At 40.7% G+C, this 12132-nt stretch overlaps 1 protein-coding gene across 4 annotated transcripts in view; it reads right to left on the bottom strand.

The window, feature by feature from the left end:
• Positions 1 to 277: 277 nt before the first annotated feature.
• The window catches only part of VPS50 (VPS50 subunit of EARP/GARPII complex), a 170139-nt gene continuing 158284 nt past the window's right edge, over positions 278 to 12132 (bottom strand). For all 4 annotated transcript variants that reach the window (XM_034760445.1, XM_034760446.1, XM_034760447.1 and 1 more), the window contains 3 exons: positions 11021 to 11142; positions 7745 to 7934; positions 278 to 1016 (listed from right to left, as the gene is read on the bottom strand). In XM_034760445.1, the coding sequence (XP_034616336.1) occupies positions 897 to 1016; positions 7745 to 7934; positions 11021 to 11142 (432 nt within the window). In that variant the 3' untranslated portion in view covers positions 278 to 896. The remainder of the gene's footprint in view (positions 1017 to 7744; positions 7935 to 11020; positions 11143 to 12132) is intronic.

The raw sequence follows: 12132 nt of genomic DNA, 5'->3' as shown, positions 1-12132 counted from the left end.
CTATGACAACTTATACTAGTTGAGGATCTGTTCCAGAGGGACGGACTTTGAGTTGCCCATCATCACCCAGGAAGTCTGTGGCAAAGCAGGGAGTAGAATCCAGCTGACCCAAGTCCTAGGCCAGTATTCTAGCCAGCACATCATTCCTCCTACTTCCTAGCATTATTGTGTGGGAACGAGGAAGAGGGGGAAAAGGGTTATGGGGGAACTGTACTAATTTTTGTTATAAACTACATAACATGTTGTAAAAACTAGCAAAGGAATTTTCACAAATCAATTCATATTAGTGTACAGTATTTATTACTTTCCCATAATTTCTGGTCAATTATTTTGATATGACAATTTTGAAATAAACTTACATTTAAAATCTATAAGACGACTATGGTTTTGATATTACAATATTAATTTGCTGATTTGCCCTCTTAATCCACATACAAGGTTCATCATTAGAAGAGACTGTACATTTTCCTTCACTTTACATGTGTTCATCATAAAACACAAGCTCCAAAGGTGGAAGGGTGTAAGATGAAAAAGTATCATATTTTAAGTGGTTCTTTGACCAAAAATGCACCAACTATATATTAAGCCAATGTGTTTCCTTGTAATTTTGATTTACTTATAGTATACCCTTTTGCAAAATATACAGCTAAACAACCGGCACAATAATAGTGTCCTTTTAATACAGGAAAATAATAAAGGAAACAGAAAAGACTAGAGGTTATAAACGTTATATTTGAGAATACCAGACTGATTCAAAGTGTTTCCAACACAAATAAGAAAGGCCATGCACAATATTTTTGTTAACAAAATGTCCTCAGTAGTCCACGAGAGATTGGTCTGCATGCAGCATATTAACAGAAGAAGGTTCAAATCACAAGAAAAGGAACTTTCTCCAATTATCTTTTAGGTCTGTCTAGGTCATCAATTGCTGCTAGCAGTTTCTGTCTTGCTTTTTTGTTGATGTGTGATCCCAGACAAACATTCACCAGATTGGTCAACTGCTTGGTGGAATATTCCTGGCCAAATAAAGCAGATCATTTTATATCAAATAACCAGACAAAAATATGCAGTTAAATAAAAAAACTGATTAATTTTTCAGTGTATAGAAGCTTTTGGTACACAAAAAAATATATTTAAAGCTGCTAGCTTAGCCAGGTCTGGATAATATTCATGTGGTTGTAAACAAAATAATTAGTGTTTTGCTACATGGCAGATTATAATGGAAAATGCTTACAGTTTAAAAGAGTGTTGGACAGAAAGTAATTCTGTGACTACTTAAACATCTTAAGCCACTTAAAATGTATTTTCCATTCCTTAGAAAAAAATATGCTAACTGGATAAACCTTTAATACAATTGCAACAATTTGCTAAAGAAACAGTGACTAACAAATTAATGACCTGTTTTTTTGAATTCTCACTTCCACTTGGCTTTTACTTAATATTTTTACCAATAGGATTTTCAACATTAGTTTTACTGTATGATAAAGAACAAATTTTAAAAATATTGTAAAAATTTTAATAGAATTTTTAACACTTGTAAAAACATCAGATTTGCCAGAATTCCCCTTTATTTTGCTGAAAAGGAGACTCCAAAATGTAACCTCCACCAGCAAATACAAATGAGAATTATTCAATGTAGGTCAACAAATGACTGCTTACTATTTCTCATAGTTCAAGATATAATGAGGCAAATGCATTGTTTTCACCCAAGTAAAGCAAACTTCTAGCTGGATTTAAAATAATCCTGGAACATAGATTCAATGTATCATTTCAAAAGACTTTTCATCCTAACAGTGCGTGGCCCCAAACAGTACAATTATTGATTGTTTAGACTGCAGTAGCACTAGATACTATGCAAACACAGATGGAGAAATAGCTAAGATAGTAAGTTGGATTCTGGCTCCTCATTTTGGATGAAGGAAAAAAAATATGCTTCTTTTACTTTTTTTTTTGCTTTATTACTTTGTTTTAAAAATCCATTTGCAGAGACGGAGAAACTTAAAATTTATAGCTTAATTATAAACATTCATTTTGGATGATTAATCAGTGCATTTTATGTTCCATGCAACTTTTCAGATATTTTTAATTTTATTAAGGGATGGAGGCTAATAGTGAGAAAGCTTTCCACAAAACTGGCCAATTTCCTTCCATTTGTTTCCCAGAGTTCCAATAGCAGCATATAATGGACTTCTTTGCATGTCATTATCCATTATGCTCTCCAGCTCACAGCTATTTAAATTCTGGTGTGTGAACCCTGGGAACTAACTCAAAGTCCCAATTTGTCAAATTCTCATTAGACAGGATTGTGGAAGATTTTTCCAATTTTGTAATCAACATATGGCAATTTTCTTGTACTTGGATCATAATACTGTACCAGCTTCACCTTTTCAGAATACATTGCTGTCTGTACTAACGAGGCTGAACTAGGCAGGCATTGTTTGACTGAAACACCCCCAACAATCATGCTGATGATTATGCTGGGAAAAGATTCTGCCCACTCACTGATGAGCCAACCTCGACTTGTTAACCCACTTGGACATAAGAGTGGCTCTTTGAAGGCATGGCGGTTGTACAGTATTTTGGAAAGCGCTCCAACAGGCTTAAAGGAGTGTACGGTTATATAACTGGCATGAGAAAAAACTATGTACACTCAAAAATCACTACTTACAGTATCAGAGGGAGTCTGAAGAAATGTTGGACTCTCATAGTGTGTCAAGAATTAGCGACTGAAAAGTCCTAGTAGATCATCCAGTCCACCCGCCCCTGCCAGTGCTGGCTTGTCCTCTAGCATACTTCTATTAGTGTATTGTCCGGTCTGGTTATAAATGCTCCAAATGAAGGAGGAGTTCTCAGCCCTTCCCAGGGAAGTATTATACAACGTTTAGATTTTTCAGGGAGATTATCCTGATATTCAGCCTAAGTTTTCCATTTCTTATTTGTATCCTTACTTCTACATATACACCCTTATACCTCGCTAAGCATTTCCTCTCCTTCCTTCTTGTTCTGACCCTTGAAGTATTTTAGACTTATGCTGTCACTATTCAGCCCACCAACCATATTTCATTATTGCAATGCTTTCTAAAAAGCCCCTCCAGCCCTCTTGATCGATCAACTGTCTTTGTTACAACTGGTCATGGACTACTGCTGTCAAAGTAGCAGACTCAAAGGAAAAGGAAAGAGTTGTCCCTGACTGGCTGTTCCATCCCTGTCAAGTGAACACAGAGTGCTGTGACCACTCATCTGCCCTACAGTCTTCTTGTGTGGGAGTACCAAAGGGTTTTATTTTGTTGTCTGTTGTAGCTAGTTAGGGGTGCTTCAAACTACAACCGTCAAGATGATCCCATGTCCTTTCAGTTGGTGAAGGCCGCCACTAGGTCCAGTGCGGTGGAGACTGTCAATGTCTCCTGAAGGTCGACAGGAGACTATTATTCTTAAAAAGGCTGCTGTGAGACCTTTGTTCAGGAATCCAACTCTTAATGTTGACAGGTTTGTTAACTACTGACCAACCTATTTCTAACTGCTACTTTTTGTAAAGGTTATCAAGCAGATGGTGGTGAGACAACTCAGGGAGTTTGTGGCATCCTCAGATGGTCTAGATACTGGTTCATTAGGTTTTAGATCTTGTGTGGGGTAGGAACCACACTGGTAGTATTATCTGGCCTTCTCTAACAATGGATACAGAGAAAATGTTTATACACACACTCTTGAACTTAACTGCCACTTGGGACACCATTGATTAGAAGGAGTTTTTTATGCACCTGTGGACTGTGTTGCTTGAGTGGCTCTTACCTTTCTACTCCCCACTTTTTGATCTGCTACAATCTAGACCTCAATCTTTTGGCTAACACCTGCAGGATCCATATGTTTGCCACAGCATTTGGAGAGCAGAGGATTGAGGGCAAGAAGGGATTTCATTATTATTATTATTCTTTCTGTGGAGGGCTTTAATTCTTACACCTGATCAGTAAGTGTGTGTATTTACTGTTAGGGTGGCATAAGCAATTTATAACTGTAATTTTCACAATAAAATATCTTAGGTAAGAGCAATGAGAGGGTGGCATAGACACTTGTTTATGTATTCTAAACCTAATAATAAAGTAAGTAACATGTATGCAATGCTGCTGGGGTGTCTCTAATTTGCATGTGACATTCTGTTCTACTTCTTTATGTTATTGGACTCAGGGCAGCTGGTCGGCTTACCAAATCTTGCCAGCATCAGGTCTTGAATAAGGGTGACCTGTTGGTTGTTAGTTTTGCTTATATTAGGCTTACACAGTAGGCCCCAATCAGGGTCCCATTGTGCACAAACATGTATTAACTAGACAGTCCATGATCTAAAGAGCTTAAAATTAAGGCTATCGATTAATCACCGTTTGCTCATGCGATTAAACGCAATTAATGTTTTTGAGTTAAAAAAAGAATCGCGATTAATCGCACTTTTAATTGCACTGTTAAACAATAGACCAACTGAAATTTATTAAATATTTTGGATGTTTCCTACATTTTCATATATTGTATCCTGTGTTGTAATTCAAATCAGAGTGTATATTTATGATTACAAATATTTGCACTGTAAAAATGATAAAACAATAAACAGTATTTTTCAATTCACCTCATATGAGTACTGTAGTGCAATCTTTGTCCTGAAAATGCAACTTAAAAATGCAGATTTTGTTATATAACTGCACTCAAAAACAAAATAATGTAAAACTTCAGAGCCTACAAATCAAGTCCACTCAGTCCTACTTCTTGTTCAGCCAATCGCCAAGACAAACAAGTTTATTTACATTTACAGGAGATAATGCTGCCCTCTTATTTACAATGCCACCAGAAAATAAAAACAGGCATTTGCATAGTACTTTTGTTGCCGCATTGCAAGGTATTTATGTGCCGCATATGCTAAATATTCGTATGCTCCTTCAAGGTTCGACCACCGTTCCAGAGAACATGCTTCCATGCTGATGACACTCAAAAAAATAATGCATTAATTAAATTTGTGACTGAACTCCTTGGGGGAGAATTGTATGTCCCTTCCCTGTTTTACCCACATTTTGCCATATATCTGATGTTATAGCAGACTCGGATGATGACCCACCATATGTTCATTTTAAGAACACTTTCACTGAAGATTTGACAAAATGCAAAGAAGGTACCAATGTGAGATTTCTAAAGATAGCTATAGCACTTGACCCAAAGTTTAAGAATCTGAAGAGCCTTCCAAAATCTGAGAGGGATGAGGTGTGGAGCATGCTTTCAGAAATCTTAAAAGAGCAACACTCCAATGCAGAAAATACAGAACCCGAACTACCAAAAAAGAAAATCAACCTTCTGCTGGTGGCATCTGACTCAGATAATGAAAATGAACATGCATCGGTCCGCACTGCTATGGATTGACATGGAACAGAATCTGTCATCAGCATGGACACATGTACTCTTGAATGGTGGTTGAAGTATGAAGGGACATATAAATCTTTAGTGCATCTGGCATGTAAATATCTTGCAATGCTGCCGGCTACAACAGTGCCATGAGAATGCCTGTTCTCACTTTCAGGTGACATTGTACACAAAAAGTGGGCAGCATTATCTCCTGAAAATGTAAACAAACTTGTTTGTCTGAGTGACTGGCTGAACAAGAAGTAGGACTGAGTGGACTTGCAGGCTATAAAATTTGACTGTTTTATTTTTGAATGCAGTGTTTTTCTGACATTATTCTAACTTTGGTAGTTCAACTTTCATGATAAAGAGATTGTACTACAGTACTTGTATTAGGTGAATTGAAAAATACTATTTTTTGATTTTTTACAGTGCAAACATTTGTAATAAAAAATAAATACAAAGTGAGCTCTGTAACACTTTGTAGTTTGTGTTGTAAATTAAATTAATATATTTGAAAATTTAGAATGCATCCAAAATATTTAAATGAATGATATTCTATTATTATTTAACAATGCGATTAATCACGATTATTTTTTTAATCGCTTTACAATCCTACTTAAAATATAGGCTAATGGGAAGAAGCAAGAGGGAGATGAAACTATCAAATGGGAAGGGGAAGGAAGGACAGAGGATGAATTAACAATGAGTGAGCACATATTTGTATAGACTAGCTGTGTGCACAATAAAGCTCACCACCTGCCAGGCTGTTACCAGTGCAATGGCAGGATTCTGTAGACATCCCAGCACAAATTAGTTATAAGGAAGGATTTGGAAGATGATAAAGTAGACTAATGGTTTTTTTTCCCTCCCACAGGTAATCTAGTGCCATGCATAAAAGATTAACAGTAACTCTTTGTGACATTGTGCAGTCTATGGTTCTATAAAAATATTATAAGTGAATATAATGTAACTGGGATATGCTTCATGCAAAAGGTCTCTTGTAAGGTATCATTACAAAGCTTATAATCTACAGAGTGTGATCATCCTATTTGTATAAATGTATCAGTCTTGTATCTGAAACTAGAAATATGAAATAACTCTGAGGGCCTATTGTAATTATGCAAAGTGTGGGCCATTAATGGTGGTTTGGAATCTTGATGACTCCCATTAACCAGGACCATTGTCTACAGATGGCTGCGAGTCTTCCTGTATATGTGTGCGCTGGCAAGTGGGTAATGAAGTCTTGCAGTGACATGTGATCATGTCACCTGAACTGGAATCCATCTTTAACCTGATGCTTTTCTGGGGGGGGAGGAAGAAACCCAGAGGGACAAAGGGTTCCCGCCTTATGCAAAAGATATATAAATGGGTGGAACAGAACAAAGAGAGAGAGAGGAGCATCATGAAGAATCCCCTAGCTATCACCTGAGCTGAAACAAGAGCTGTACCAGGCCTGGAAGGTGTCCAGTCTGAGGAAAAAAAACTTACTGAAGCATCTCTAAGGGTGAGATTATCTGTATTTAATTTGATTAGACATAGATTTGTGCATTTTATTTTATTTTGCTTGGTGACTTACTTTGTTCTGTCTGTTACTACTTGGAACCACTTAAATCCTACTTTCTATATTTAATAAAAATCACTTTTTACTTATTAATTAAATCAGAGTGTGTATTAATACCTGGGGGAGCAAGCAACTGTGCATCTCTCTCTATCAGTGTTATAGAGGGCGAACAATTTATGAGTTTACCCTGCATAAGCTTTATACAGGGTAAAACGGATTTATTTGGGTTTAGACCACATTGGGAGTTGGGCATCTGAGTGCTAAAGACAAGTACACTTCTGTGAGCTGTTTTCAGGTAAACCTGCAGCTTTGGGGCAGGTAATTCAGACCCTGGGTCTTTGTCGGAGCAGATGGGAGTGTCTGGCTCAGCAAGACAGGGTGCTGGAGTCCTGAGCTGGCAGGGAAAACAGGAATAGAAGTAGTCTTGGCACATCAGTTGGCAGCTCCCAAGGGGGTTTCTGTGATCCAACCCGTCACACTCTTCACTTAATAAGCTAGATATTTGTTTGGTACACATCATTATGAGACATGGATTGGTCTTCCATCTGTGAATATTCGTTTATATGTATTAAAGGCTTATAATGGAAAATTATGGCACCTTAGGTACAAAAAATGATTGAAGCATGTTTGGTGATCCATGTGTGCAATGGAAAATCAGTAGCCATGTACATATTTTACACACACACACACACACACACACACACACACACACTCTAAAGCACTGAGAGTGTATTGTTATTAATGTGATACCATCACCATGAAAAAAACAGTCTTGATAAAAGAAAAGTATCAAAATTCAACTCTTACCCTGTGCTCCTTGATCCAGCGCTCCATGTCATTTTCAGTCAGATAGTAAGCTTTAATGTAGGTCTCCACGAATTCCTTATCCGGAATAGGTCTAATGTCTGTTAGCTTTTCTAGTTTCATTAAAAACTGCTGGAAGTCCAATTGCATCAGGGCACGCCCTTCATTGCTACACTTCTTGACATTGGCATAACTAAAATGGGTAACAAGTGAAAAGAAATGACTAAAAGGAGGTGAACAACATCTGTGAGATAAGTGGGATTCATTTGTATCTTAGGCCTTAAAACCATAAGGATGCATATAATTATGGTTCTGACTTGAAGGCTAAGAGTTCACGCCCTCACTCTTCCAGATGCAAAATTATTTTCACTGTTTATTATTTGTATTACCATTGCACCTAGGAGTCCCACTCATGGACCACTGTGCTGTACAAATAGAACAAAAAGACAGTCCCTGCCCCAAAGAATTTACAGTCTAAATATAAGAAAAGAGACAACAGGTGGGTAAAGACAGAGAAAGGGGAGTCCTAGGAAACAATGAAACAGCATTGGTCAGCATGACAGGCAGTGGCCTCAGCACACGAGCAGTCTAACTGTTGTCAATGTTTTTTTGTTTTTTAGGCATCATGGCCAAAAAAAAAAAAAGTTTTAAAGAGAAATTTGGAGGAGGATAATGTGGGAGCGTCAGAGACATTTACAGAGAGCACCTCCCAAGCTTGAAAGGCAGCATGGGATAAACCACGAAAGTGCTTGTCTGAAAATTTGACAAGGGGGTGATGGAGGCTGGCACTGTGGGCCAATAAGAGGCAAGAGTCAACATTTTCATATTGAATGAGAGAAAAGAGAGGTAGGGTAGGGATAGGTAATGAAAGGCCTTGAAAGTGAAAACGAACAGCTTATGTTTGATGCAATAGAGAAGGGAAGAGGCAACCAGTGGAGGGATTCAAAGAGAAGATGACATGGTCAAAGTGATAGGCTAGGAAAATGGTCTTTGCAGCATCAATATGAATGGATTCAAGATGGGCGAGACTACAGCGTGTTTGTAATCTGAGGGGAAAGACAGGGAGACTAAGGGACAGGATGAGAGTGGCTGCAAAGGAGATCAGGAGATGGGTTGAGGATGGCGTCACTGGGGCAAGTGGAGGGTATTAGAGGATGCGAACAGACAAGAATCTTCTACTTTTCCCCGCCCAGAGGATTCAGGGGGTGTGGGGTCTTCGGCGGCGGGTCCCGGGACAAATTGCCCCACTTACCCCCCCTCTCTGGGCGGCCCTGGACGGCAGAACTGAAGGCTGAGAGAATGAAATTGCAGTGGAAGAAGTCAGCCTTTCACAGGATTTCTGCAAGAGATGCTCAGCAGCATGAGAGCAGGAAGGGAGGAAGCGGATACTGGGGATGATCCAGGGCTGGGAGTTGGCAACGAAGACCTTGTGATGGGAGAGGAGGACAGAAGAGTTACAGGTGGAGGATACGAAAGCATGGAGAGAATCAACTCGTATTGATAGAAAAGTGGAAGGAGAGGGTGGAGAGCAGATGAGACATCAGTGCTGATGGACTGGAGTCATGGAAAGACTGAATGAGAGGGCATGAGGCTGAGGCTGATGGGTGATGCTGAAAGAGGCCATGTCAAAGAGGGGACGACCAAGTCAAGTGAATGGAAGAGTTAAACCAGGGCTGCAGGCCAAATGAGGAGGTGAGGGTGAGGGTGAGGAGATGTGTGCAGCCAAGGGGTCAGATGGGTCATTAACATGGAAGCTGAAGTCACAGAGGATCAGTAGAGAAGATTGCGAGGAGGAAAAGAGAGCATCAGGAGCTGAAATCAGAAGGGACGACTGATGGGGAGAAGTTGGGTGGGCACTAGTGTAGGCCTGGCAGCAACATGCTGGGGTCGAGGAGAGACGAGGTGGATGCAGTGGTGTTCAAAAGAGAAGAAAGATGGGGGAGGAGAAAGGGAGGGATTGGAAGCAGCAGGAATGGGAATGGCAAAGGCCAATATTCCCATCACAGTCTCATTCAAGGTAAGGAGTGAGAGAGAAGGAAGGCCCTCTGTAAGAGATGGCACCTGAAGAAGCAATGTCAACTGTAGGGATCCAGGTCTCTGTAAGAGACAAGAAATGGAGGGAGCAGAATACAAAGGGGTTATGGATGGCTGTGATCTTTTTAGAGCTGGAGTGGATGTTCCAGAGACAGCAAGAGAAGGGGAGGACAAAGGAGGATGGGCGTTAGAATAGGACAGTTGGCATGAGGAGAGCTGTTGTGGTGGTGGTGAGAAGTGGAGAGGGGGGTAGAAAGGTACGGGAAGGGTTTGGGTAGATGTCATCAGAGGTGAAGAGGAGGAGGATACAGATGGGGGACCTAGGCTTATGCTGGCAGGAAAGGGAAGATCAAGTTGCAAAGGGAAAAAGGAGTGGGCAGAGGTGGTGGAACTGTAAACGGGTGAGGGTAATGAGGAAGGGAAGATAGAGTCAGCAGGAAAGAAGGAAGAAAGGAGAAGGAGGAAGTAGGAGGATGGCAGATATCATGATGCAGAAGAGAGGTGTGGTGAGAGCCATGGGTGAGTGGACAAGAACACAAACAAACAACAAAATGTCAAAAGATGTGCTGCTGTCCCCAGTGCCGAGTACAAACTGGCAGTACTGGCAGAGCCCCCCATTTACAGTCCCTGTGGGGAGTGGGGGGACTATGACTGAGCCCCTCACTTGTTTTCCTATCTCTCCCTACCACAAACAATAGTGGATGAATGGGTAGGAAGCTTCCTGCTCCCTCGCATCTTAGTGGTACTGCTAGGCTGGTCTTCAGGATGGAACTCCATGTTAGCAAGTCTCCATGCCCTTCCTGGCAAGGGTATCATCAGACAGAAGCACGGTAATCTGGCTACCATTATATCATATATTTGTATTAGATACTATTCTGTGTTGATCTCTTCTCCTCACTACTTTGACGACGTATAGTCCTCTAAAGACTGTAAGCTATCTAAGAAAAGGGTGTGTCTTATTTTACGTCCACACTTTTGGGTACTATACAGTGTCAATCATCAGTAACAGCCATGTGTCTGCACACCCCCACACCTGTTAGCATATTTTAGGGACCAATCTTTTAAATGAACTCAATGTAAGCAAGCTCCTGTGCCTGCAAAGAGCCTCGCTGACATCAGGTGCAAGAGTCCACCAAAGTGGAGTTCACAGCTTTATGGAATCTAAGGCCCTCACCTTACAAACATTGCCATTACAGAAATATTTACTGAAGACTAACTTTACAGAGGCGTTCATAGACCACTTACCCTTCCACAATAGTTCTATTGGCTAGTCGTATACAATGCTCCCAAAGAATATTTGACACTGGCAATGGAATACGGACTCTTTTAGACACCTCATTCAACCTTCTGTTAAACTGTTCAAATTCCTGGTGAAATAAAAATAATACATTATTACATAAGCATAAAAGAATGATTACACTGTACACTTCCTTTGGTTAGGTAAGAGATGCAGAGAGATGAACCAGAAAAGGTGTAAGCAAAACAAGAGGCACTTAATGTAAACAGGTTACAGTGATAAACATAATAGTAAGTAAGATTGAGAGCATACCAATTTCTTCTCATCTACTGACGAAACATTTACTGTATTATTTCTTAGATATCTAAGTGTGGATTTAGTTGCCTCATCTTAGACACTGAAATGTAAAAATTTTGGCCCTAATATTATGAAATCCAACCTATGACCAGTGAAAAAAAATCCAGTGATGATCCATTTATTCCCAGTCAACTACCTGTATTATCTAACTCTGCAAGAGTAGCAAGGAAATTTAATAGTTTTTCATTCATAGGGAACCTTTAACGCCAGATAATTCCAAATTACTTCAAAACTTATACCCATCCAGGACTATCATCCACGGAAATGAAACTAACTCTGGGGACTATGCTAACTTAGGGTTACCATATTTCAGTAAGCAAAAAAGAGGACGGGAGGAGCCCCGCCCCCGTCCTGCCCTAGCCCCACCCCTGCCCCTTCCACTTCCCGCCCCCTCAAAACCCCCAACCCTCCCCCCGTTCCTTGTCCCCTGATTGCCCCCTCCTGGGACCCCTGCCCCTAACTGCCCCCCAGGACTCCACCCCCTACCTAAGCCTCCCTGCCTCTTGTCCCCTGACTGCCCCCTCCTGAGACCCTCCCCCCCATCCTAACTGGCCCCCTAGGACCCTACCTGTACCCTGATTGCCCCAACCCTTATCCACACCCCCACCCCCAGACAGACCCCTGGGACTCCCATGTCCCATCCAACCACTCCCCACCCCCTGACATCCCCCCCCCAGAACTCCCGACCCATCTAAACCCCTCTGCTCCCTGTCCCCTGACTGCTCCGATCCCTCTCCCCACTCCTGCCCCCTGACAGCCCCCC

This window comes from Trachemys scripta, chromosome 2 (assembly GCF_013100865.1).
Source record: "Trachemys scripta elegans isolate TJP31775 chromosome 2, CAS_Tse_1.0, whole genome shotgun sequence".
In the NCBI taxonomy this organism is placed as follows: Eukaryota; Metazoa; Chordata; order Testudines; family Emydidae; genus Trachemys; species Trachemys scripta.
Note: the sequence above shows the minus strand (reverse complement) of the source record. Positions and strands in the feature narration are given on the sequence as shown.